The sequence below is a fragment of the Lentinula edodes genome, assembly GCF_021015755.1.
Source record: "Lentinula edodes strain Le(Bin) 0899 ss11 chromosome Unknown C8R40scaffold_9, whole genome shotgun sequence".
Lineage (NCBI taxonomy): Eukaryota > Fungi > Basidiomycota > Agaricomycetes > Agaricales > Omphalotaceae > Lentinula > Lentinula edodes.
The window spans coordinates 500,697-525,375 of NW_025764315.1; the positions used below are offsets into that span (position 1 = coordinate 500,697).

Here is a 24,679-nt window from a genome sequence, read left to right on the forward strand (position 1 = left end):
ATCGTTTATGAGAGAATTGGGAAACAACAAGGAGCAAAGGGACCAACATTTATGTTCAAAAATGGGAGGAGATCTTGTTCGAAGAGCAAAGCTACTCGGGTTATGGTCACAGGACTCTTTCAGCAGGTCCGGCAATGGCAGCGGACCAGGCCGGATCATGTTGCTTTTCTCGATGTCCCGCAATTACGCCGAAAGTCGAGGGAATAGAACAGTTTGCCATGAACCTACGAGGCACAAATTTCGAGCGAAGGAAGAGCGAGCACTTCTAAGGATATCGATACATACTTACGACTACAAACATATAATACACGTGACCGTACCTGGAATGGGCGTCAAAGTGGTTAATACCTAATCCTCCTGAGTCCATATGTCACGTAGAGGGACCACACCAAATCCATTACCTCTCGGCTCCTTTTCCTCACATTTTGCCCAGCTCACATCTCAATCCCAGCCGGTACAGAAGCAGCCTCAAGCCAGACCTAATACTCTTGCACCAAGAGCTTCACCGCTTGCCAGAAGTCCCTCTGGTCTCAATTCAGCAAATGTACTTAGTGTCGAAGAATGGGAGACCAAAGCACCTCTAAACGATCTACAAATAAGATGCGTAGCTGCTGTCAAAAAAGCAAGTGAAATCAAAAGAGTTCCGGACAAAGTTCGTTATATCTATCGTTTGCGTGTCATCTTTCAATTCGATTCACTGGTACCTCCTAGTTTGATACTGCTAGTAATGAAAAAGATTCCCCGTCTCGTCCCTCTACTCCGCTCGCAAAAAGGCTCTTACCATCCGCCATCACACCAGGAACGCCAGGTTCCAGCTCGCGACCTGGAACACCGTCTCGCTTTGGGCCAGCTAGCCATAAACTTCATCCCAAATATCCTTTGCATACTCCCCAGCAATTCTATGATTGGCATGCGCTAATATCGCGCTCAGTCACTCATGCGCAAGAGTCCCATTTTCGCGCACATCTCGATTCAGTTTCGTCTCACATCGAAACATGCGATTTTCTTATTTCCCAAATAGATCAGGTAGAGGATGAGATCACCTCAATGCATTTTCAATGGCAAGGTGTAGAAGATGGCGGTCGAAGCTTGAAGGAATCTAGTGAAGGGTTATTGATTGAGCGCGACTCACTTCTTAAACTGGAGAGTGAGTTAGGTGAAAGATTGGATTACTTTAAAGAGCTGGAGTATGCAACGCGCATGTTAAACGCTTCTGTGCTCGAGGGTTCTGCAGGAAAGGGGGGAAGGCCACTTGTTATGGAGTTTGAATTCTTGGATATGGTGGAAAGAGTGGTCATTTGCATCCAATGGCTGGAAGCGCACAGGCATTACCGAGAAGCAGAAATTTATCTCTTAAGATTTCATCAATGTTTGACCAGGGCTATGACTCTAATTAAAATGTACTTCGTCGGAAGCCTTAGGGCCGTTCAAGCAGATGTCGCACGGAGATTCGGTGATAAGGTATGTTCTTCAACCAAATCTGGCCTGAATCTTCTAATGAAACCTTAGGCTACATCTTCCTCTACGCAAACCACGCATCATCTTTTGTATACGCGTTTCCGCGCTCTGATTTCTCCTCCATCCAGCACAACACCCACCCATGTCCCTTCTTCCCTACGGCCCCTTCTTCTTGAACTTGAATATCGCGCTCGGAGCTATCCTGCGGAACTCGGTGCCCTACTTGGGGAGTGTCACTCTGCTTATCTCACGGCTCGCAAGGCGCTGGTAGGACCAGTGGTACGTGCAGAAGTCGAAGGCCTTGTGAAGGCGGTCGACTTAGCTTCAAGTGCGGGAGGTACGAGTGATGTCGTTGAACTAGTGCGTGTTTTCTGGTACCTTTACCAGATCGTGTAATTCATCTTTCGCAGACAAGAGTTGGGTGTAGCTACGTGAAACAACTCTGCACCGACGAGTTTGACCTGTTCAAGGAGTTTTTTACCACAGGCGAAGAAATTTTATAGTAAGCAAGCGTTGCTGGGTGGACATTTGACCAGTTAATCATCAATGATTACCAGCAATTATCTCGAAACTCTCTGCGATTATCTTTATGACGACCTTCGCCCTCGGATACTACATGAACCTCGACTGACGGCTCTCTGCGAGGTTTGCACCGTTCTACAAGCCTTGATGATTTTGGACGTGCGCGTCGATGACGACGGTGAGAGCGAGAACGACTCTGCAGATGTCGAAGAAAAACTCGGGCTTGACCTTAACCTTGATCCAACCCTTCGCACTCCTGACCCCAACTCCAGCGCGCTTGGACATTTAAAACCCCGGCTCCATATTGCGCAGCTGCTCCAGATGATATTGCAAGATGCACAAACAAGACTTTTCTTCAAAGCTCAAGCTATAGTGCAAAGTGATATTCGACACTACGTTGCAAAAGACGATGATCTTGCTTATCCAGCTAGGTTGTTAAATGCTGTCGGGCTCAGCGACTCTTGTAAGCTCTTCTGAGACCATACTACTTTATTTTGAGACGATGGTATTTCGCAGTGTTGAGGGACAGGGCAAATGAAAAGGAGAGCTTCAGCCAAATGTGGTCCACACAACTGGGGTCAGATAAAGATCACGGAGCATCGTTGGACAACCAGCAAACATGGTTTCCAACATTGCGCAAGACGATACTGGTGTTGGAACAATTGCATGAGTTTGTCAACGTATGATTTCTTCTTATTTTCTCGTCATCAACTGATTGTTCAAACTTTAGCCAGCGATTTTCGAGGATATTGCGGAAGAAGCGATCGTACTTTGCCAATCATCATTGGTCGCTGCTTCTGAAAACATAGTCAATTCTGCTTCCTCTTCCTCTAATCGTCTCGCCCCGCTGTCCGAAACAGCAAATACGGCATCTTTGATATCTGAGCCTATCGCTCGAAGCACTCTGCTGGATGGTTACCTCTTCCTCGTGCGGCATCTACTAATATTGAGGGAAGTACCGGTTAGGTTTGGTCTCATCACAGAGAGTACCGACAATTCTGCGAACACGAACGCCGCACGAACTACAGATTGGGGCGCGCTTTCGGGACCTGGTCCTCAGAAAGTAGGTGTGGGTACATCAAACAGTGTCACCGGTCAGTCTTTTTTGGCCGAGACTGTAGTAGTAGACCGACTATGCGAACAGATACTTTAGCGTCTATTTTCGGAGGTGGTTCTGCGGCATCTTTACTTGCGACATTAGGGGTCCTTCCGAGTGATTTTGGTGACGCTGTAGCTGGTAGGCCAGACAGTAAACGGACGATTGACAATGCTAAAAGGGTAATCGTTTGTATTCTTGTGCTGACGATTGTACTAATAACATGTGTCAAACAGTCGATCAATCAGTCTCTTCGATTAGCATGCGAGAACACTATTGCCACATGTACGAACGAGGTTTGTGAACCTTTGCGAATGTGGGTCGAGCGTGTCGGAGCTTTCAGCGCAACCTCTGTGTCTTCGAAGGGTGACTTTCATACATCGCCTTCAGCCACGATGAATATCTCAGTCTCTTCTTCGAATCAATCTGTGGGATCAAAAGATGTGAAAGGAATGCCGGACTGGGCATCCCCAGCCTCCGCAAGTGAGGTGGATCACAATTTCAAGATGGCATGCGAGGAAAAATTGTTACTGGCCGTACGGAAAATACGGCTATATCTAGGTGGAGTAGAAACAGGAGAGGAAGAAAACAAGAACTTGAATAATATAAATGGGAACATCCACGATGGTGAAAAGCGGCCGGTCTCTTCCCCGAATACATCTGCGCGGGCTCTTTCCAACGTTATCGTACAGCATGTCCAAGAGCGCATCGGGGAGGAATACGCATGGTTCCGGGATGTGATGTGGGGAATGTCTACAGATGCTGGTACGTCGGATAAGACAGGAGTGTCAGCACTGTATACGGAAGAGCAAGTGAAGGAGTTGCAGGAGTTGCGGGAGAGAATTTTGGATCAAAGAACGTTGAAAGCTATGTTGAAGGGGATCACTGAGGGGCAATGACCTCCACTCTGACTAAGTTGGGGACAATTTCATGGATTTGGACTGTGTATGTATGTATGGAGCATTTTCACAGTAATGATATTGTCATTTCGTAGCTTGGCATACTCTGGCATACTCCGGGCTTACTTTATGTACTTGGCGTTGGCATGCAACTGGCATGTTATGATGGTCAAACGTGGGAAAATCGTCAAAAACTACTTGCGGATGTTGGTGGCCGACTTTCATTTCTCCCCAACACTTTGCGCTTACTTTGTTCTGAGTGGCTTCTGACTCTGAGCCTCTAACTCACGTTCTCTCATTCCATTCCTTAAACCTATTGAACGAAAATCATGTTCTCCTCCAAAATTGCCGCTGCTGCTATCATTTTGGCCTTGCCCTTCACCTCGTTCGCTGAGTTCCATGGTCATGCTCGCCAGAATCGCCACCATGAAATTGCCAAACGTGATCCTGGCAACGTAGAGGTGTTCAAGCGGGATAGTTTTACCAATGCTCGTTGGACTTTTTTCGCAGATGGACTGTGAGTGGCATCTTTAACGCAATCTGCAATGGTTGACCCTTGTACTCCCAGGGGTGCTTGTGGAACGACTAATTCCCCCAGTGACTTTGTGAGTACTAAGATTTTGATAGGATGAGTCGAAACTCACGAAAATCTCAGATTGTTGCGTTGAACTCAGAGGTGATTGATCAACGTGTGTCTAATCGATAAAATTGACCTTTCGCTCTAGCAATATGGCAGTGGAGGTTACTGCTATCAGATGATCACCATGACATACAACGGAAAGACCACTACCGCCCAAATCACTGATGAAGTCGGTTTTCAAACTCGATTCCTCTTTTATGACCCCTGAACCTATTTTAGTGTCCGGGATGCCCTTATGGAGGCCTCGACCTTTCAACTGGTCTGTTCGAATTTTTCGCTGACGAATCTGTCGGTGTCCTTTACGGAACTTGGTCATTCAATGACGGAAGTAGTGGGGATTCCTCTTCTTCGTCTTCTGTATACACGCCCACGTCTACCAGTATGTACACTCCCTCATCTACTTGGACGCCCGACTCGACCACTGCGACACCTACCTCCACGACACCTACCACCACTTGGACCCCGTCCAGCACGTCGAGTTCTTGGTCCTCATCTTCTTCGTCGTGGTCTTCATCGTCCTCGTCCTTGTCGTCTTCTTCGTTCAGCTCGAGTTCGAGCTTTTTCTCAACAAGCTCATCCTTCGCGAGCTCTTCTTCGGCCGCCTCTTCCAGCGCTGCTCCTTCAGCCACTGCTGGAACGTTGAACAATCTTGAACAAGTGGTCCTGAACTTTGCGGGTATTATCGCTGCCGGTGCAGCGTAATCCGAGGAAGGGATATCTCTGAATATAATTCATGTTAATGGACCTTTGTTGATGGACCTTTGTTGCATTGTGTTTCGCGTACATGTGCTACCCATCGCCACTCCATTGTGTCTGCCTGCATCGTTATTTTATTGCTTACTGCTTCAATGATACCCTTGTCTCCTGATTATTCTAACGTACCCAGGGTTTCTGTTTATTGCAGTCCAATATTGGGCCTTTTCTATCATTTCATCTGCATTTGGTCCGGATGAGTAAATACATCTCTACGTATCGTTTGCCACTGGGATTTTGACAATGTGATAATATTGCTTGATACTAGTTTGTGGTCATTCAAGCGGAACAAGCAATGGAAGTTACCAAACTTTAAATCCAAAGTCTGTCTGTGCGGAATGCCGATATGTACCTATAAGAAAAAAATTTGCACGAAGCAATAGACTTACTTGTCCCCCCTTCGCCTGAAACTCGATGAAACTTGCAAATGCTTTCGGACTGTGGACGGAGCTCAGCCTTGCCTTGCAAACAGCGTTGATACCTACGATGAAGGATGTATGGAAGAAACCTGCGACTATTTCACATCTTTCGCGGACGTTCATGGCCCACGTCTGGATCGCGTTCGCATCTCAAGTAGATGCGAATGCACGTACAGTGAAGCGGGAATTATTCTTGCCCAATGCTACAGGGGTGGTCCTGGACATCGGAGCCGGTAAGGCAAAGAGTTTATCGAGAAGGGAAAGCCTTTCTCACTCACGGAATACACAGGATTGGGACATGGCGTTCAATACCTCGATCACAGTAAAATCACTAAATACGTCGCTGTGGAGCCTAACATCCGGATGCATCCAGAACTACGAAGAACAGCTGCCGCTGCAGGATATCTGGAATCCAACGGCACTTTGGTCATCTTAGGTTGTGGTGCGGAGGAAATAATGACTATTCTAGAGTCATTAGGCTCTACTATGCATGCTGTTGACACGATCACTTCCGTCATGTCCATGTGCAGTATTCCATCAGCTGAGGAGGCATTGCGCGGGCTCGTCCGCCACGTATTGAAGCCAGGAGGGCAGCTGCTCTTCTATGAACACGTCTTGAGCCCCCGGAAAGATGTCGCTTGGTGGCAGCGTTTTTGGGCTCCGATGTGGCAAATTTTTTACGACGGATGTCGCTTGGACTGTCCAACTGATATTTGGATTGGTAATATCATGGATTCGGATGATAATGGGGAAACAGTCAACATTTGGAGCGAACGGAAGTTGTGGGGGGTACCTGGAGAAACAGAGGAAACGGTATTTCATCACGTCCTTGGAAAATTCGTGAAGCGGGAAGGTAGAATGATAAGTTAGATTGAAAGACCTTTCAATTTCTTACCGCACGTCACGGTGTTCGTATATGTTATTTCTCAAACCTCCTATTTTTTGTTGTTGAAGCTGCGCCACAATCGGCAGTAACGGTCCGAGAGGCTATTTTTCTTTCGGCATTTTACAAAATCTTTGCTCCCAACCACCATTGGATTGAACTGTGCCGGTGAGGCATTGAGCTTGAGCCTTGAAGCAGCTTGAAGCTTTGAAACTTGAAGGTGAATCGTCATTGTTTGATATGATCCCTGATTTGACTCTTCATCTTAGTTCTCTCAGGACTCAGTATATCTTTATCGCAAAGATTTTATTGACATTCACGTCTGAACACCATCATGAAACTTGCTGCCGCGTTTGCTCTGTTTGATGATCTCAGCGCCGCCGTGCGTGTGGCATTTTGGCCTACATTGAAGGATATCTGCCACGATCCTGCTCTAATTTTTCACATTTCGCGTACCTTCATGGCGCACGTATGGTCTGCTTTTGCCGCACCCACTGATGAAAATGGTCGATTGGTCAAACAATCTCTTCTCCTTCCAAACGCCACAGGTACCGTTCTAGATATAGGTGCAGGTCAGACTTCATAACCTTATCAACATACAATATCTTCCAACTCAATCCTTATGCAGGTTTTGGACATACTATTCAATATCTGGATTGTTCCAAGGTCACTAAATACGTCGCTCTAGAACCAAACATTCAGATGCACTCTAGAATCCGCGATACAGCTGAATGTGCAGGATTTCACGAATCTGACGGATCACTAGTCATTCTCTCTTGCGGTGCTGAAGATACTCTTGAGATTCTCAAAGTCTTGGGCGACCCTTATCCTGTGGACACGATTACATCTGTTCTGACGCTTTGCTCTATTCCCTCACCCAAGCGTGTCATTACTTCGCTTGTCAAAGATGTACTCAAACCTGGTGGACAGGTGCTTTTTTACGAACACGTTCTGAGCCCGCGAGCCGATGTTGCTTGGTGGCAACGCTTTTGGACACCTTTGTGGAGCATTTTTTTAGATGGCTGCCGCTTAGACTGCCCTACCCATCTACACATTGAGGAGATGAAGTACACTGATGATATGGGTAATGAGGTTAGTATGTGGGATGGGGGCGAAACATGGGGAAAACCTGATGAGTCTGAAGAAAATCTATGGTGGCATCAAGCCGGACGATTCGTCAAACATGTTCAGTGAATGTATCTGGGGGGCAAACGGGGGGCGGTTTAACCTTGTTTTACTTCAGGTTCTTTTGTTCAGTACTCATTACCCAACATGATTAAAGTATGCTGTGTTAATAAGCACCACGGTCAGGGCAGCTGTGTATGTACTGTAATGCCTGGTGCCATGCCTCGCCTTCCGCGATCAGTACTACACTTCATTGCAGGCGCCTCGGGCGCCAGCACGTACATAAGTTTCGCGTCAAAATTCGGCAAATTCTATCGATTTCCATGGATTACAGCATTCAGTGTTTGCTATATTTGGGGAGAGAACATATAATACTAGCTCTCTGTACGCAATAGAACAAGAAAATACTTAAAAAGTATAGTATGAATTTGGGAAAACGAAATTAAAGCTCCTCGAGCACTAGTTTGTGATATGTGACAGCTCGATTATGTGACAAACGAGGCAGTAACACCGTGTGACCTACACCTGAACAATGATTAATGATGTTTCAAAACAACTTGAAAGGAGACGAAAATTCCCAGAACTTTTCGTGTTTTCAACGTGTTGCTAAGCTTACCTGCATTCAGTTACCTCGCGATTAGTGGGCAGATACCCGTTCCTTTTATAATCGGTCTTTGTTATCAGCACGGCTTTATAGCCACCCCACATTCTCTACCCACAACTTCTAAACAGCCATCACTGAAAACAACTCGAAATGCCCAAATTCTCGCGTCGATCCATTTTCTGCATCATTCTTTCGCTATGCGCGTTTCATCTGGTATCGGCGAGTCACAATCTCGACCCCATTATCCATCGACGCCACACTATGAACGCGAATTTGGTTAAGCGCGAGGCAGCCAGTCTTCGCAGAAAAACTTCCTTGGAGAAACGATTCGATGATGCCCGCTTCACGTACTACGCAGATGGCCTTGGTGCTTGTGGACAGACCAATCAACCCGGCGATTTCGTGAGTTTTGCGCTCTTGATCTTCAAACGCGTTGATTTTAATCTACAAATCTATCTATTCATCTGTCAACGCTTAGATCGTTGCCTTGAATTCAGCAGTATATTCATTTCCAAACTTGTTCGGAATCAACGCGTCCTGATTTTTATTATTATTATAGCAATACAACGGTGGGCAGTACTGCTTCCAAATGATCACTATTACTGTTGGGGGGAAGACTACCCAAGCTCAGATAATGGATGAGGTAGGTATTGAGTCAACCCGCAGACCTTCAGTTACTCATGTTTCTGTCTCGACGCAGTGTCCTGGATGTCCATATGGAGGTCTTGATTTTTCAGAAGGCCTATTCCAATACTTTGCCTCGCTCGACGAAGGTGTTCTGACTGGATCCTGGAATTTCGATTCGGGAGCTACTTCTACCTCTGCGACACCCACCTCGACATATACTCCTCCAACTTCTACCTGGTCACCACCTCCATCCACATCCTCCACGAGCACCTGGACGCCTACCTCTACAAGCACTCGGAGGAGTTCGTCAACTTTGTTATCCTCTACCTCTCCGTCGACGTCCTCGTCGACGTCCTCGTTGACATTCACGTCTTCGTCTTCATCGTTGTTGTCGTTTTCCACCTCCAGTACCGCTACCACAAGCACCACATCAGCCACACCAACAGCCGTTGTCCCGTCTGGGGTTTTCGAAATACTTGAAGCAGCTGTCATGGGGATGGGATTGGTAGCTGCTAGCGGGGCCGGTGCTACGTTTACTGCGTGATATTTTTGAAAGACTGATTATAGCGTATTTTTGGCTTATTGCATGTTTATAATTCTACAAGCACTTTTATATTAAGATGAAGACTGGGTTCTATGTATATATGTATGTACTTATACATGCGCTGTGAAAAACGATCTGTTCATCGATGAGATAATCTATGATCATTCCACCTTGACTTTTGAAGGAGGGTCTACGTACGACGCCTGTGAGTATGTCAAGAATCAATCAGCACTCAACGTATATTGGGCCAGTAGGCAAAGTATGTTTACCGTTATAAATTTCAGAACTTCATCTATTAAGACGACAGGAGCGCTGAAGTAGAGGACAGCTTTCCATTCAGGCCAATTTAATGGTGTAATCGCGAACAAGGTCTGTCGCAGGACAATGTCAGTCAGAGAGCGGAATAAATGTCCAACACGGAAGAGGCTCACAGTGAAGAACGGTGTGTAAAGAATCATAAAGTGTAAAGCCATACTCAAGGCGATGGCGCCTACAAGGAATGGGTTCTTCCACAGAGGAAGCCTCAACAAGCTTTCATTTTCAGAGAGCGAGTTCATAGCATTGAACATTTCCACGGTGACAAGAATTGACAAGCTGATGGTCGTTGCACGCTGAGCCATGACATTTGTGAACATCTCGCAGCCGATTTCAGGGAACATAGTGGAACATTGGTGAAAATGTGTCTAAGAAATTTGTTTTAATTATATCTTCATTGTAGAAAATACTGAGGCCACAACATACCAATTGGTAGAAGGAAATTTGAGGTCCGCCCTCGTAGAATATGAACCACCAAGCGTAGCCAAAGACGGTCGCACATCCAACATATATACCAACCACCATATACCGGAAGAATAACCATGGACCAACAAGAGGTTCTTTGCTGTTCCTTGGTGGTACTCTCATGATTGAGTGATCAGGCGGGTTGAAACCGAGGGCAGTGGCGGGGAGACTGTCCGTTACTAGATTAACCCACAACAGTTGCACCGGAATCAAAGCTTCTGGCATACCCAGAAGCACAGTCAAAAAGATACTGGAAGGAAGCTACGGTGAGTAGATTGTACGAACGACGTGCAGATATGATTACCTGACGACTTCACCGATATTTGAAGAAACTACAGTCAACCGGTAAGTATTCCTTCCCATGGCGCAAGCTCCTAAAGAAATGTGAGACTTACTCAAATAGCGAATAAACTGCTTGGTATTATTGTAGATCAGCCGACCTTCCTCTACGGCCCCTTCTATTGTTGCGAAGTTGGAGTCTGCCAATACCATATCTGCCGCGAGTTTGGCAACATCAGTTCCACTGCCCATGGCTACACCGATATCTGCTTTCTTTAATGCAGGTGCATCGTTGACACCATCACCGGTCTGACAAAATGGACATCAAAAACGAGGAAGATGATTTTCGCAATGAAACATACCATAGCAACAACCAAGCCAAGTCCTTGTAGTAAATCAACTAGTTGACTTTTATGCCCTGGCTCTGTGCGGGAGAATAAGCTAGCACGTTGGACCGCTGCAATCTTTTCTTCATGGGAGAGATCATCCAATTCTCTCCCAGTATAGCTCTTTCCTGTAAGGTCCTCATCTTCGTCGAAGATACCAATTTGTCTGCAAATAGTCTCGGCGGTACGTTTGTTGTCACCAGTGATGCAAACGACACGGATTCCGGCGGCTTTGCAATTTGCGACAGCGGGGCGAACTTCCGGGCGTGGAGGATCCAGCATACCAACTATAGACACAAAAGTGAGATTTTGCTCGAAGCGAGAATAGTCCCGAGTGCTTTCAGATTGATAATGCGCGGCATCAGTATCCTGGACATCGCGGTAGGCAAGTGCGAGATTGCGCAAGCCATGACCACCGTACGTGACTGTCGTTTGCAAAAGAGATTCCTTGATCTCTGGGGTGAAAGGGATAATTTTCTCGTCGACCAAAATAGAAGTACAGCGTTCTAACACAGATTCTGGAGCACCTTTGACGAACAACGAGCCCACTTGATCAGATTTTACGAGCACAGACATCATCTTGCGGTCTCGTGAAAATTCGAACGTGAGAAGACGTTGAATATTGCGTTCAAAATATTCGTTGACTGCGCTGGCGCGAACTGAGTGAGATAGCGACGGTAGAGATTTCATTAGTTCCAAGTCTCTGCAACCAATCTTTTCGACAAGAACTTTGATTGCAGCCTCAGTTGGTTCTCCGACATTTGCATACGAATCCTTCTCCTGTGTAGTGAATGATTAAAACGAACTAAGCGGATGACAACAGATAACTTACGCTGTGGTAAACGATTTTCGAGTCATTGCAGATAGCGCCAATTTCCGCCAATCGATAGATAACATCTGACTGTAATTCTGCACCAGCTGGCTTCCCGCCCGCAGTCAAAATATTTCCATGGGGAGAGAAGGTCGTCCCTTCGACGGTATATTCGCGTAGAGCACCGGTACCATCAACAACAACGAACTAAAGATGTCGTGAGCAATGCTATATATGCAACCAAAACGCGTATGTACATACCCTGGACACGCTCATTTGATTGGTGGTCAAAGTGCCAGTCTTGTCGGAACAAATAACGTTCGTGCAGCCGAGTGTTTCGACACTGGGAAGGTTGCGGACAATTGCATTCTTTTTAGCCATTTTTTGTGTCCCCAAGGCTAAACAAGCAGTGATAACCGCGGCCAATCCTTCCGGAATAGCTGCTACAGCCAATGCGACAGCAATCTTGAAGTAGTAAATCGCGCCTTTGAGGACACCATGATGTGAAGGATCCCAAAAGTGTCGGATGTTGACAAGCCAAACGAGAATACAGATGACGGTTATGACTTTGGCGAGCATATCCCCAAAGTCGTCGAGTTTGCGTTTGAGCGGTGTCTTTTCGGAAATTTGGGAAGTGATGGATTTATGGATATCACCCATGGCGGTCTTTTGGCCCGTAAATACAACGACAGCGGTTGCGGTCCCATTGACCACGGTAGTACCCTGTCCAAATACACGTCAATTTAAGCAATGATATACGGGTTTCGGAACTTGCAGAAAAAAGCATGTTCGTCATATCTTGCTTCACAGCTTTCATATCCGCAATAGACTCGATAGACTTGTTAACACTGGTACTTTCTCCGGTGAGGATCGCCTGGTCAACTCTGAAGCTGCTGGAGGATACCGAAATCACTCTGCAGTCGGCAGGAATTTTGTCACCGACAGCGACTGAGATGATGTCTCCTGGGACAAGTTCGGTTGCGTGTATACGACTGATCTGGCTAGAGCGAATGACCTTAGCTTCATCCGGAGAATATTCCTTGAGAGCCTGGAAATATTGCGGGTATGAATAAGTATATTTTTTTTTTTGAATCAGCGCTGTGAACGCACGTCAATAGCCTTCTCCGCGTTGCTTTCCTGAATCACACCGACAGTAGCGTTGGCTATGAGGATCAAAAGAATGACAGAGGGTTCAACGAAAGCGGTCCAGACGCTGGAGCCTTCGCTGTCTTCGAAGAGGGCCAATACGAAAGAGATGACGGCTGAGGCAAGAAGAATCAGCACTAGCTGGTCTTTGAATTGTTCCAATATGAGCTCCCACAGAGGAGTCGCTGGATCGTCAGGAAGCTCTGCATCGAAATGAGTATCACTATGTAGATACATACATATTTTTGCAACCAACATACCGTTCTTTCCGTAGATTTCTGCATGCTTCGCAGCCTGTGCTGAAGAAAGACCACGGGATGGCTCCACATTAAAGTGGGCAAGAATCTCCTCTGGAGAATTTGTCCAGGGATTGTTCATGAAGAAAGTAAAAGGTGAATTAAGATACTTACGGAGCAAGTGAATAATTTTTGTGCTTTGACTGGAGGCACGTGTCAGATACGTGGCGTCCTCCAGACTGAGAACGTAGTCTTAGCCATTTTCTTCATAATACTCTGCAGGTTTTTGGCAGGTTTTTCACTTCCTTGGAGAAAATGTTCGGCTTTTTAGCTGTCTGAAGGATAACCGGAAGAGAAAAGAGGATTTCGAAGGGTTGAACTTTGTGAAAATGTCGTCATCTGAACCCACGTACTTCAACTCAAATATGAAAATATACGGGCAGCGGCTGTTAGCAGGCGTCGGAAGCGTAGGCGTTGAATAATTACACAGTCATTTACTTTGCTTTGCGGTCTGCTGCAAAACAATATACTAAGACTAGGTGCTGGCCTCAAGTAGAGCTTGTTCCTCATAACCTCTCATAACCCGCTCCAGTAGCTCATTGAACCATGAGAAATCCTGCGAAATCCCGACGCGGTCCGCGTTCGGACTGCTTACGTAGCTTGTTTGGCGTAATCTTCTAACCATAACACAATCAATCCGGCTTACTGACTTGCTTCGACCATCGGTTTAAGCTGTAGTCTAAGAGCCCATGGGCAACTCTTCCTCCTCCTCCTCCCGTTCTCATGATGAAACTGTTGATTTCGGCTTCCTGACCCCTCAAGGCGTTTACACGGGCCCACGAGACTGGAATCAGGCCGTTGTTACTCAGCTCATCTGTGCCAGAAGACTTGCACCGTTTTACCGGCCACTGGAAGACTACGATGATTCTTGGACAGACGACCAGATCTTAGCGGCGAGGAAGGAGCTTCCGGACTCTGAAGGAGGACTGGAATCTGCTTCACGGTCTGAACCTCTTTCGGCCTCATCAATTTCCTCTAAGTCGTCCAGCCACTCGAAACGACCAAATACTCTGAAGGAACCTAGTAAACCGGAAGCAGCAGTGTATAGAGGTGCAACAGAATGCCCTATATGCTTCCTGGTGAGTGTTTTGCAGAGTATATCGTCTCCAGCTCGTTACTCATATTACGTCACAGTATTATCCCCAGTATATCAATCATTCCAGGTGCTGTGACCAAGCCATATGTACAGAATGCTTTGTGCAAATCAAGCGCAGCGAGCCTACGACTACCCATCTAGTATCAGAGCCCGCTGCGTGTCCATATTGTGTACAGGAAAACTTTGGTGTTGTGTATACTCCCCCTCCTTGGCGAGCTGGCATTGGCAGCGAAGGATCTGTTAGTTCCTCTCCGCGTTATCCCATTATCCCATTCCTCTGACACTGCAATCAGCTTTCACCTCGCTCAATTTCACCCAAGCAATCTCAGCAATCACTCGATCATCCCGCACCGACGCATAAACGTAGGCAGAAGAGTTTCAGTGCGGACAGCCCTGAGGTCGTAACGACTGGTTTGTACTTCTTCTCCGATAAGACAGACCTTATCATGATCGATTCTTATATTTCAGATCAAATTCGACCGGACTGGGAAGCCAAATTAGCAGCTGTGCGCGCGGCGGTCACACGACGAGCAAACCGCCGCATCATTATGCGTCAGGTCGGCGACCGTCTGATCCCTGTAGGGGTCACTAGTGGGCGCGTGCTTGCACTTTCCCCTGAAGAAGCTGCGAGTGCTGCTAGTGGTGGTGACAACGGAGGCGGGAGCTGGCGACCACGAAGAAGACAGCAAGGTGGTAATGGCCTCGAGCAGTACCTGGGGCAAGATTTGGAGGAGGTACGTTTCAGATGACTGCAGTTGTCTACTCTTGACTTCATTCCGTTTTCTCATGATGCAGATAATGATGATGGAGGCTATGAGACTGTCTTTGTTGGAACATGAAGCCCAACAACGGAAAGAGGCAGAGGAGAAGAAGAAGGCAGACGCACAGGCCAATAAAGTAACAGACGATAATGAGACTAACGAAACCGTCGCCAGTAGTACAAGCTCAAACGGGGCATCTACTTCGTCCGCTCCTAATCTTAACTCCATAGACCTATCATCGACTTCCCCTCTCTCTTCATCCTCTTCATCGACTCCCGCCCAACAGAAGAATGATTCATTACGAGTTAAACGAGGATCTTTATTCAATCGAAGTCGATCACCCTCTCCTGCTCCTCCCTCGTCCCAATCTTCATTACAAAATACTCCTCCATTCAGCACACTCGGTGCGGCGTTGAGTACGGCATCTACCGCAAGTGCGATTCTCAGAAGCAGTAGTTCAACCTCTGCCTCCTCTGATCCTTCCCCGGAAAAGTCCTCTCAAGCCCCATTGCTCGCGAAAGAAGCAACATCCCCATCGACGATCGAATCTGCTTCCACGAGCTCCCTACCTTCTAACACCTCCAGCAGTACCACGTCACCTGTTCCTCCTTCAATAACCATAGCGCCTGTCCCTCCATCAGCGCCTATCTTTCTTCCTCCTGCATCACCAACCCCACTGGAATCGCATTCAGCCTCGAAAAGGCCTCCATCCATCAATACACCATTTGGCGACAATGATTCCTCATATGAAAACCTACCCTCTTCTCCAGAAGAAATTCCCGAAGAAACGCCATGCGAACCTCTGATTCCGAAAGACGGGACAAAGATGGAAACGGAGCTGAAGTCTGATCCAGAGGCTCCGGTGGGAAGTTCTGAAAGGAATCAATATCAGGAACGCCTATCTGGACCCTCTGCGTCTATATCACAGTGAAGCATGAGTTTGTCTCCCATGTAAATCCGCAATAGTTATTCTGTGGGAAGGGGTCTGACGATACAGAGGAATGCTAGCTATATGATGCTTAATTTGATAGAAACCGTTGGTAGGATCGGTTGGTAAGGTCGGGATACGAGTGTCCCGAAGAAGGGTGGAGACGGAAGAAGCTATTAAGGAGAGCAAGGAGTTGACAAAGACAGCAGGTTGTATACATACACTAATTTGGCGAGGGTTGTGGATGTTAAACCCAGTCTATCAGTTTACTTACATTTCTCGCTCCCCCCACTCAAACTTTGTTCAATAGCATGACATGACATTCATTGTATGTAGCTTCATTAGAATTTCATCGTTCTCGTCCCCTTGTTTAATGATTCGTGGATAATAATTTCGAACGCGAGAATCCGAAACGGACGGTGATACAAATTCTGTGGAGGCGTATGACAACAAGAAAAAAAGCGGGACAGATAGGAAAAGGATGAATCCTTGTTCTCGATATATTGACTACCTGTTACTAGGTTCGTCGAAAACTAAACGATGTTTTCGACGAACCGAGTTATTTTTTGGAGTTGGTATCAGCCCAAATCGGCTTGATTGTGTCTGGATCGACTAAGGTGGTCGGAGGAGCCTAAAACACGAGAATTGATGCTACAAGCATGGAAGAGGTAACATATCAGGATCACCTGAAAAGTAACTTGTTGCTTCATTTCTGCTTCCCTAGCCAGACGTAAAGCTCTCGCCGCGTCCACTTTTTTCCGAATATCCGGTGCCATTCGCTGCAGAAGTTCACGACATGGAAGAAAACGACCAGAGAGCGTTTTTAGATCCAGGTGGTAACTACTTCGACAGGAGCGTAAAGACTGACATTGTAGAGTTCTTCTTCCGTGGGTACAGTTGCTAAAATGTAGTCGAGAATTATAGGTACCAAGATTCAGAGTCGACGCAGCATGCAATGTCTACCTTTCATTAACAGGTAACCGAAGCCCGTGACTGTTCATTCCGAATATCCATTGGCAGCCGTTGAAGCAGGGACAGGCAGAACGAATGCAGTAGGTCAGAAAAACATTACACGGTTCATAGTTCGGGCAGAAGTGAACGAGTGACGATTACATCGGTTCATCCGTGTCGGATGAATGTTAACGAGTTCATGGCGGAAGTAGAAGGAGTTGGAGGGTAGAGTGAGTGAATGAGAGAAACGGCAAGTATGGAATGCTTGTGATCAGACAAGTGTTGAAAAAGGTAAGGTACCGATACGCACAGGTTATCGCTGCTCCTGCGAATCTAAGCCATGGAAAGTGTGACATAGAGACTTCGAGTAGATGAACGAAAGCCAGAAATGGAGGCCCGGCAGTCCGGAAGCGGACTCGCCGGATTACAAATACCTACTCAGAATCGCCATCGAAGTACTGGGACAAAGTGTGCATCTGTATTCAGTTGTATTCTCACTTCTTCGACGAATACAAACATACGGAAGCATAGCGTAAATGTGCTGACAGAACTGAGAAGAATGCGTTCAAGCAGTGATCTGTATATATGGCAGGGTATGGATTGTCTGATGGTACATATGCTGTAGGAAGGTTTATATGCTATTGGAGGGATGCAAGGGCACAAATATGTTGATGCTTGAAAACGACAAGATAAGAAGAATGGAACAAAGGTGTCACATCACAAACCAAAAACAAATGTAGAAGAAAAAATATAATTATGTCTGAACCATGGGGTGTTTCGTGTTCCCAACAGACCCACACCGTGAACCTGCAACCGTGGAAAGAACACTTGGTCTCTTTCTCTTGAATTTAAACCCCAGCAGATCACTCGATCTACGGCTTTTCAGCTCAATTTTGGCAAGTTCTGCTTCCCATTCCCTTACAGCTGCGCTAGATGATTCGTCCTTATGACCTTCAGTGGATTCTAGAGTGGAGCTCCCACTCCCGCTGCTTGTGCTTGGAGTGGAAGATAATGATATGATTGGCGAGAATGCGTGTATATTTTGCGTGGTTTGAATATCACTGCTGCCGCCAATAATAGAAGTCGTAGCAGGCCGCTTTTTGTTAGACGCTGCAGTGTCGAGTGAGGAATTGGAAGGAATTGGAACAGTTTCTAAAGAGACCTTTGGAGTGGAAAAGTGCGACGAGCTTGAATCCCGTGGTCCGGCGCTTGTATGTGGACGACGTGGGATTGAATCCTTTCGTTTGCTGCTGGATGATGTCGGGCTCGGTGGCACACGTGGGTGCGGCGGTGGTTTGAGTCCCGAAGTACTGGTGCTCGGTACAGGTTCTGGACTGTCTTCGAGTTTTCTTCGAGTTCGACGTGGGGATTTAGATTTGGATCGCGCCTCGGAAGAGGATTGAGAGCGTGTTTTAGATATAGCCAAACGGCGTTCTGCGTCATTTGTAGAAGTTGTAAATATCTCTTCCTCGTCGAGCTCAAACGATTCCGTACTATGCGGGCCTGTCACGATGATCTAGAAGTATGATTAAAAAAACAACACGCATGGGAATGAATCATGATCACCTTCACGCGAGCAAAGAAGCGAACAGACACCAAGTCTGAATGAATGGTTTCTCCGATTCCCCATCTGCTACTTGGTTTGGCGCTAGGCCATTGTACAGTCAGAGTTTTGCTCCAGATACCATTTTCTGCTTGAGAAAAAGGACCAGATGACTCGCTAGCTGCGATTGGTAAAACAATCGGTTTACCGACAAGACTTTCCGACGAGTCTGAACGATCTCTTGAATACTGAGGTTGGGGCAATAAGGGCCGAACATCGCTCGCAAGCGAGACGGAAGACGGATAGCCGGACTGAGGCGATGTCATAGTGGAAAATGATCTGGAGGAAACAGGGAAATTTTGTGAAGCAGGAGAGTATGTCATGAATGAAGAGACCGACAGTGTGGGTGAAATTGGTATAGCAGACGATGCGGAAGCAGACACAGGACTTTGGGATTCGTTGAACTGAATACGGCGCTCAACGACTACGGTAGCGCTACGTATCGATATGTTTCGCTCCTTTGGCAAAACATGTATGGATATCGGCAAAAGGTCTGTCGGGCCTATAGGTTCTCTCGGCGCCCATACTGTGTATTGCAGAGCAAGTCCTTTGGGCTTCGTAACAACGCGATCTAGATATGCTGCGGTAATGTGCATATAAATCCGCGGAGAAGGCAAAAAGGCAGGGAGGTCGTAGCGAACGAGTGGTAGGTCAACATGCTTAGTGAGCCGGGTGCCAATACCAGATATATGGGCGTGGCTAATACCTAAGCAGTGGTGAGTACACAGCATATATCGAAAACATGGTTCCTAAATCACGCACTGGCTTCCACACGCCAGACACAGCGATACTCGACAAACGACACCGTGCTGAAGCCGCCTGATCGCGGGGGTACCGTAATTCTAAAAGGACACTCTACTTCACCCAAGTCGAAGAATTCATTTCCATCTGGTTTGGACCATAACACTTGGGTGTAGTCCACAACCATCTTGCTCGAGACAACGCCTCCAATCCGGCCAAGCCGAAACTCGTAACAGCGAACCGATACTGTGATTTGCTTTGCAGGCAGTTGTTTCAGATCTGCATCCAACTTGGTACCAACCACTACAGAGGTATTAAGTAAAATTTCTTTCGAGCTAGCCTTGGACGTACCTCCTTCTACTACAACATTGCTCACACCGAGAAAGCCAGTACAAGGAAAGTATCGGAGTCCATTGTGGTTTTTGGAATACAGTAACAGTTGCATTCCACCCGTACGCAGGAAGGAGAAGGAGAAGGAGAAAAGGGAAGAACGCAAGGTGGTGGATCACATACAGTATATGAGTCTCTAAAGGAATCTTCGATGCAAGCGATCATGGATTTCTCGGGAATGAAGTGTCACGCAGATAAGACAACCGACTTGAGATCTATAAAAACCTGCATACGGTAACATTACACCACGGAATTTCAAAAAAATAGATATATATGGTAACAACTCCACGGCAGTCTCGTCGTCCTGACATACTGTATACTCCAAGATTGTATGTAATAAGATACCAAAATTCCGCGACGCTTCACTCGGAACGTGAAGGTGCGGAATTCAACGGGGCAACTGCATGTTGTCCTTCTGGTACCGCGTCGAATCCTCCTTGGCCCAGGTCTGCCGGCAGCGTGGCCGTCTCATCCAATAAAGACGATGACAACAGTCCTTCCGCCTCTGGATCTGCAGAAGTCGGACCAGTGATTGGTTTTGGAAGACACGGAGGAATTGCGACCAAGTTGTTGAAGAGAAACTAGCACGATTTGAGCACAATCGTAATCAGCTTGACGACCCCACTTGATATCCGGGAAACAAATGTATAGTACATACCGTGCCATAACTGTAAAATGGAGAAAACTCGGATTAAAGAACCGGAATGGATAGGATGAAAAGGAAGTTAACATACACCAACAGCCCGAACCCGAGGACTTGCAACAACGAAATGGGCCACAGGAGCTTCTCCCACCCTAAGCCTAAACTGACAAGCCAAATAACAAGCGTTCTACATGTATCGACAAGAGAACGTGCGGTAGCGCTGACATGCCGCGTTACGCTCAATCCAAAGAAGTTGAACAAGGCAATGCTACAAGCAATTACGACACCGGACCACAGCACAGAAGGTGTGTCCACCATCTGGTGCCATCCACGAGGTATATCGAAGAAGATAGACTTGGATGACACGGCAGGTATAGCTAATATTGGGAAGAAAACAAGAATAGTGATAACACCAAACAGTCCTTCATAGCCTACGGCAACTAGAGGAGGAACCGAGTAATGACCTGTATACAACAAGTCAGGGTTGTCGAGCAATGAGCGAGCTACTTTGTGAGTTTACTGACCCATGATCTTCTCTGATGAAAGGCCCATGTGCATCAGAGGTTTGCATAAATGGTGACAAGAATGTTGGAATACATACCTTCCACGACAAATTGAGTGGCAGTACTGACAACATGTTGCGTTATGGCTGAGAAAGTAATAAAGGATAACGGCTTACAAGACTTGAGCAAACAAGATGAAAAACACGCCTATCAATGAACGAATTAGGATAGCCCATACATAGAACGGAGGTAGAATCTGACCGACAAGTACAGTCGTAGCTTCAGGTGTCTCAGTTGACTCTGGCGGGGGTAGATCGGCATTGCCATTGGCCTTGACCAACAACGAACTTAACGCCTCTTTGACAGTGTCCTTGATGAGTGAACCGCTAAAACCAACCAAAGCCACTCCGCCCATCACGATGATTAAAGAAGTCCATCTACCGCCGTTTAGATATAACAGTCACAAAGAGCGCTTGAATAAACCCAACTGATAAAGCCACAACCGTCGACGCAGAAACACAACACTCAGAAAGCCGACGAAAAGCACAAGAGAACCTCGGGTCATTTGGTAAATGGAGACCGGTGTGTAGAGCAAACCAACATTCATTAACTGTGAAGCAGAAGGAAACGGTGTCAGACAAACTCGAAGAAGGGAGTTCAGCCACGTACCGTCGTTCCAGTAAGATCACAGGCCGCAGGAATCCATAACAAGAGAACGCTCCAGCCACTGAGCGGCCGGGAAGCTGGTACAAGTTTAATATTTGATAAACTGGCTTCAGATGATTCAGAATCCTGTAGTTGGACTGGCTGCAATCGCTTGGAGCGGACCCAAGTATATATGACAGGGAGGAAGCCTATAAAGAATCAAAGACAGTCATTGAGTGTCACAAGTATGCATAGGGTCTAGGACGAACAGAGCATTTCACCAACTATTAGCCATAAATAGTCAGATATGATTTCTTCGGACGATGGAAGATAACGCACGAAACATTTGAAGTGTTTGCCATACCGGCTGTTCATAAAGAATTCTTCGACTAGGGTCGGGATCGTCACAATTCTCGACACATTGCATGTCCTGTGAATGGATGAGAATACTGCCCCAGAGACTTAAAAGCTATACATGCCTGCCATTTGCTCCATAGAGAATTACTGGACCCCTAGAGTGCGCTGTCATTGAGCATGAGTATTTCTAGTAGATAGACATACAGTGAGGATCATCCCTGCAAGCAAAACAGGGATAAAAATTGAGCTGGGCATGACGAGGCGAAGGTAGGGAACGAAGATGATCTAGTAAGACTACGATCTTAATTGTGTGCTGTCGATAACGTAATAATATGGCCCGACGTCACATACACGTGATATTATGTGATATCTCACCGACGTGTGGTCACGTAGTCACAGCCGTTCGCGTTCCCTTTCTGTCGCTTAGGCGTGGACTCTTTGACTGTAGGCCAAAGCCCGTTGAACAAAGAGCCACTCTACCATTTGATAGAGTATATAACCGCTCATGTCGCTGGTATGGAACCCGGGCCCTCTACCAGAAATGCGCAAATGCCATTCGACAACTTTACCAGAACGCAAGGCTCTTTCTCGTCTTCCCTGGTTTCAAAACCGGATACAGTTGTCTGGCAAATGCCGCCTCCGTCCAACCCTGGTCTGCAGAGGCTTATGGACAACGCCAATAAAGATGGTGAAGTATCTCCTCTTCCTTCTATGGATTATCTCTAATCGTCTTTATTGCAGTCAGTCGGATAAATCCACCACCTTCCGAAAGTAACTGGAACTTTCTGCCGTCCGTAGTGGCCACAGATGCCGTCGGCTCAAGTTCACGTCCATCCACCCGTTTATTAGACAAGCGCTTGCATTCCATCACATCATTCGAGATCAATCCAGCAATCGCAAAATTGGTGGATCCTGTAATGCTTAAAGGTGTAGCAGATGCTGCTAATCAAAAGGCGCAGGAGCGTTCACGCACTCTAGGTCTAGTGATGAAAAGGAGAAAGAGCACTCCCAAGTCGACAAAAGCAGAGAAGTCCACCACTGGGAAATCTCGAGCTTCTAGAGCAGTGAATAGCGGTATGATAGAAAAAAGCCGCAATGTTCCCAAACGTAAGGAGAGAGGAAAGACGAAAGAGATCTCAGGATCTTCCTTACTCCAGAAATCATGGACGCGTGAATGTAGCACTTTCAAGCGGCCCGTGTTTGACGATAGCTTCTCTATTACGTCATCATCTACTTCAAGCCCAGAGGTGTTGGACGACTCTATGTCAATCGACGAAACTAATTCACCCGACACCTCTCTTATGTCCCCATCGCCGCCTCTGCTCACAACCCGTTTACCTAATCCCCATACCACCCTATCCCTATCTGCTGAAATTTCGAACGCACCTGCTGTCGACAGCGGGCGTCAACCCCCCCTGAGTAACGGGACACGTGCTCAAAGAGCTCGAAATGCCCACAGCCGAGAGGCACGCTCTGTGCCTATAGTCACTTCGAAAATCCCACCGAAAGCAATTCAAGTCCCGGCCCTACCAGTCGTTCCACCACCGATGTCGCATCCTCTTCCTTCGGCTAATCCCCCTGCATTGGGTATGCGCCGAGTCAACTCCTTCCCCGCAAAGAACGTGAGACTCATAGATAATATTGGTGTTGTCAGAGACCTACCCACCAAACAGCGCCCGTTTAAAACACCGTTTCTTCCAACCACGCAGCGATCCAACACCGGTCAGGCTCTAGCTGTAAATGCGACGTATCCTAAGACGGAGAAAAGTCCGGTATCTCGAATGAATGATGTTCATCGCGAAGCATTTGCTCACACAATCGAGGAAACTGAACCACATGGGATGGTTTGCGATGATGCAGAAACCTCATATGAACACGACTCTTTCGATATGGATGCGTTAGAGGAAACATTGAAACAGTATGATTGAAGTGACGTTGCTTGTATTCTACTTATATCGTTAGTGTTACTCATATATCGTTTAATAATGTTCAAATACTCTGAATGACTTTGGAATCATGAATAAAGAATCCAGGTAGCCCCCGCCTCTTGACAATTTGGGCAGTTCTTCTGACTTGATTCGACAATTCAATTCGATTTGGTACATAGCAGTAGATTTGCAGTACACTTCGGGGGGATAGGGTGTACGGAAATCCTGAAGCATTGACTTTGGGCTCTCCTTCAAAGTGTCGAGGACTTTAAGGAATATAGTTGTGTTTAATGTTAACGCTCGGGGTTTGGGTTTTTGCTGATTATTACCCTTTCACGTCACTTCTCCATCCTTATCACTGCTATGTGGCGGCAGCATCATTGGCTTCCCCGCAAAGACCACGATTATATATATTCTTATGCTAATTTATCATAGCATAAGTATGTCTAGCATCCGACGAGGTAACGCCTCATTGCCTTATCCGGAGTTAAGCGTCATTGTACCTTTGCGTTATCAGCTCGTCTAGTTTTGACTTCATGCGGCCTCAGTTTGCAATTGGTAACCCAGTCTCTAGTTCTCTGCCCCACCCTGGAAGACATGGTCTCCCTCAATCTTTGAGCACAATGCTCTGCATGTTGGACAATTGGTCGTCTATTCCTGCTGGAAATTGCGTTGGTACCCTGGACCGTTTTTTTGACTTGTCGCCGAGCATACTGCTGCCAAGTGACTGAGATATTATGGGGGGGAACTGCAACAAGAAGTTACACCAGATAGCCTGAATTGATATATTATGCAAATTGAGAGAAATGTCGCTAGTACTCGGTGTGATCACTGCATTTCAAAGAACAAAGAAGTCGACCGCGCA

General features: G+C 46.7%; 10 protein-coding genes across 10 annotated transcripts; 7 read left to right on the forward strand and 3 right to left on the reverse strand.

Moving 5' to 3' along the window:
- Nucleotides 1-367: 367 nt before the first annotated feature.
- C8R40DRAFT_1168331 (Sec34-like family-domain-containing protein) lies at nucleotides 368-3,975 on the forward strand (the record flags this gene model as incomplete). Its single annotated transcript, XM_046231161.1, has 9 exons — nucleotides 368-652; nucleotides 712-1,461; nucleotides 1,510-1,818; nucleotides 1,869-1,960; nucleotides 2,016-2,443; nucleotides 2,497-2,660; nucleotides 2,711-3,074; nucleotides 3,125-3,258; nucleotides 3,313-3,975. The coding sequence occupies 9 exons, from the start codon at nucleotides 368-370 to the stop codon at nucleotides 3,973-3,975; spliced, it is 3,189 nt and encodes a 1,062-aa protein (XP_046088701.1).
- Nucleotides 3,976-4,134: 159 nt separating this feature from the next.
- Nucleotides 4,135-5,746, forward strand: C8R40DRAFT_905625 (RlpA-like double-psi beta-barrel-protein domain-containing protein-containing protein). The gene is made up of 5 exons (XM_046236639.1): nucleotides 4,135-4,492; nucleotides 4,544-4,580; nucleotides 4,631-4,651; nucleotides 4,701-4,784; nucleotides 4,835-5,746. The coding sequence occupies exons 1-5, from the start codon at nucleotides 4,305-4,307 to the stop codon at nucleotides 5,315-5,317; spliced, it is 813 nt and encodes a 270-aa protein (XP_046088702.1). The 5' UTR covers nucleotides 4,135-4,304; the 3' UTR covers nucleotides 5,318-5,746.
- Nucleotides 5,747-5,762: 16 nt separating this feature from the next.
- Nucleotides 5,763-6,813, forward strand: C8R40DRAFT_1094513 (uncharacterized protein). The gene is made up of 2 exons (XM_046227662.1): nucleotides 5,763-6,020; nucleotides 6,077-6,813. Exons 1-2 carry the CDS (start codon nucleotides 5,783-5,785, stop codon nucleotides 6,655-6,657), a joined length of 819 nt encoding a protein of 272 aa, XP_046088703.1. The 5' UTR covers nucleotides 5,763-5,782; the 3' UTR covers nucleotides 6,658-6,813.
- Nucleotides 6,814-7,004: 191 nt separating this feature from the next.
- Nucleotides 7,005-7,864, forward strand: C8R40DRAFT_1159610 (uncharacterized protein; the record flags this gene model as incomplete). The annotated part of the gene is made up of 2 exons (XM_046229906.1): nucleotides 7,005-7,242; nucleotides 7,299-7,864. The coding sequence occupies 2 exons, from the start codon at nucleotides 7,005-7,007 to the stop codon at nucleotides 7,862-7,864; spliced, it is 804 nt and encodes a 267-aa protein (XP_046088704.1).
- A 796-nt stretch (nucleotides 7,865-8,660) lies between these two features.
- C8R40DRAFT_1039987 (RlpA-like double-psi beta-barrel-protein domain-containing protein-containing protein) lies at nucleotides 8,661-9,570 on the forward strand (the record flags this gene model as incomplete). Its single annotated transcript, XM_046223878.1, has 4 exons — nucleotides 8,661-8,801; nucleotides 8,878-8,898; nucleotides 8,959-9,042; nucleotides 9,100-9,570. The coding sequence occupies 4 exons, from the start codon at nucleotides 8,661-8,663 to the stop codon at nucleotides 9,568-9,570; spliced, it is 717 nt and encodes a 238-aa protein (XP_046088705.1).
- Nucleotides 9,571-9,616: 46 nt separating this feature from the next.
- C8R40DRAFT_1248105 (calcium-transporting ATPase) lies at nucleotides 9,617-13,401 on the reverse strand. Its single transcript, XM_046233653.1, has 12 exons — nucleotides 13,233-13,401; nucleotides 12,937-13,175; nucleotides 12,602-12,874; nucleotides 12,088-12,549; nucleotides 11,848-12,033; nucleotides 10,992-11,795; nucleotides 10,746-10,938; nucleotides 10,655-10,682; nucleotides 10,312-10,600; nucleotides 10,002-10,253; nucleotides 9,840-9,941; nucleotides 9,617-9,773 (listed from the first exon to the last, which is right to left on the reverse strand). Exons 1-12 carry the CDS (start codon nucleotides 13,348-13,350, stop codon nucleotides 9,732-9,734), a joined length of 2,988 nt encoding a protein of 995 aa, XP_046088706.1. The 5' UTR covers nucleotides 13,351-13,401; the 3' UTR covers nucleotides 9,617-9,731.
- A 556-nt stretch (nucleotides 13,402-13,957) lies between these two features.
- C8R40DRAFT_1168337 (uncharacterized protein) lies at nucleotides 13,958-16,056 on the forward strand (the record flags this gene model as incomplete). Its single annotated transcript, XM_046231162.1, has 5 exons — nucleotides 13,958-14,347; nucleotides 14,403-14,603; nucleotides 14,658-14,775; nucleotides 14,833-15,098; nucleotides 15,160-16,056. The coding sequence occupies 5 exons, from the start codon at nucleotides 13,958-13,960 to the stop codon at nucleotides 16,054-16,056; spliced, it is 1,872 nt and encodes a 623-aa protein (XP_046088707.1).
- Nucleotides 16,057-17,466: 1,410 nt separating this feature from the next.
- C8R40DRAFT_1094526 (uncharacterized protein) lies at nucleotides 17,467-19,933 on the reverse strand. The gene is made up of 3 exons (XM_046227663.1): nucleotides 19,370-19,933; nucleotides 18,571-19,313; nucleotides 17,467-18,520 (listed from the first exon to the last, which is right to left on the reverse strand). Exons 1-3 carry the CDS (start codon nucleotides 19,791-19,793, stop codon nucleotides 17,759-17,761), a joined length of 1,929 nt encoding a protein of 642 aa, XP_046088708.1. The 5' UTR covers nucleotides 19,794-19,933; the 3' UTR covers nucleotides 17,467-17,758.
- Nucleotides 19,934-20,100: 167 nt separating this feature from the next.
- On the reverse strand, nucleotides 20,101-22,141 carry C8R40DRAFT_1040059 (uncharacterized protein; the record flags this gene model as incomplete). The annotated part of the gene is given in 13 exon segments (XM_046223883.1): nucleotides 20,101-20,319; nucleotides 20,397-20,406; nucleotides 20,473-20,845; nucleotides 20,906-20,917; nucleotides 20,983-21,008; nucleotides 21,061-21,091; nucleotides 21,146-21,321; nucleotides 21,373-21,494; nucleotides 21,554-21,738; nucleotides 21,799-21,813; nucleotides 21,869-21,978; nucleotides 21,992-22,041; nucleotides 22,091-22,141. The coding sequence occupies 13 exon segments, from the start codon at nucleotides 22,139-22,141 to the stop codon at nucleotides 20,101-20,103; spliced, it is 1,380 nt and encodes a 459-aa protein (XP_046088709.1).
- A 96-nt stretch (nucleotides 22,142-22,237) lies between these two features.
- Nucleotides 22,238-23,814, forward strand: C8R40DRAFT_1235788 (uncharacterized protein; the record flags this gene model as incomplete). The annotated part of the gene is made up of 2 exons (XM_046233395.1): nucleotides 22,238-22,574; nucleotides 22,628-23,814. The coding sequence occupies exons 1-2, from the start codon at nucleotides 22,403-22,405 to the stop codon at nucleotides 23,812-23,814; spliced, it is 1,359 nt and encodes a 452-aa protein (XP_046088710.1). The 5' UTR covers nucleotides 22,238-22,402.
- Between the last annotated feature and the right edge of the window lie 865 nt (nucleotides 23,815-24,679).

What these genes read in the sequence shown, in the direction of transcription:
- C8R40DRAFT_905625 (XM_046236639.1), top strand. Translation starts at nt 4,305, where the DNA reads ATGTTCTCCTCCAAAATTGCCGCTGCTGCTATCATTTTGGCCTTGCCC. An exon ending in TTGTTGCGTTGAACTCAGAG is followed by an intron (nt 4,652 to 4,700) that starts GTGATTGATCAA and finishes CTTTCGCTCTAG; the next exon opens with CAATATGGCAGTGGAGGTTA. An exon ending in CCGCCCAAATCACTGATGAA is followed by an intron (nt 4,785 to 4,834) that starts GTCGGTTTTCAA and finishes AACCTATTTTAG; the next exon opens with TGTCCGGGATGCCCTTATGG.
- C8R40DRAFT_1094513 (XM_046227662.1), top strand. Translation starts at nt 5,783, where the DNA reads ATGAAACTTGCAAATGCTTTCGGACTGTGGACGGAGCTCAGCCTTGCC. An exon ending in GGTCCTGGACATCGGAGCCG is followed by an intron (nt 6,021 to 6,076) that starts GTAAGGCAAAGA and finishes CGGAATACACAG; the next exon opens with GATTGGGACATGGCGTTCAA.
- C8R40DRAFT_1248105 (XM_046233653.1), bottom strand. Translation starts at nt 13,350, where the DNA reads ATGAACAATCCCTGGACAAATTCTCCAGAGGAGATTCTTGCCCACTTT. An exon ending in AGAAATCTACGGAAAGAACG is followed by an intron (nt 13,176 to 13,232) that starts GTATGTTGGTTG and finishes ATTTCGATGCAG; the next exon opens with AGCTTCCTGACGATCCAGCG. An exon ending in AATATCGGTGAAGTCGTCAG is followed by an intron (nt 10,601 to 10,654) that starts GTAATCATATCT and finishes GCTTCCTTCCAG; the next exon opens with TATCTTTTTGACTGTGCTTC.
- C8R40DRAFT_1094526 (XM_046227663.1), bottom strand. Translation starts at nt 19,793, where the DNA reads ATGCAACTGTTACTGTATTCCAAAAACCACAATGGACTCCGATACTTT. An exon ending in TGTCTGGCGTGTGGAAGCCA is followed by an intron (nt 19,314 to 19,369) that starts GTGCGTGATTTA and finishes ACCACTGCTTAG; the next exon opens with GTATTAGCCACGCCCATATA. An exon ending in GCTTCTTTGCTCGCGTGAAG is followed by an intron (nt 18,521 to 18,570) that starts GTGATCATGATT and finishes TCATACTTCTAG; the next exon opens with ATCATCGTGACAGGCCCGCA.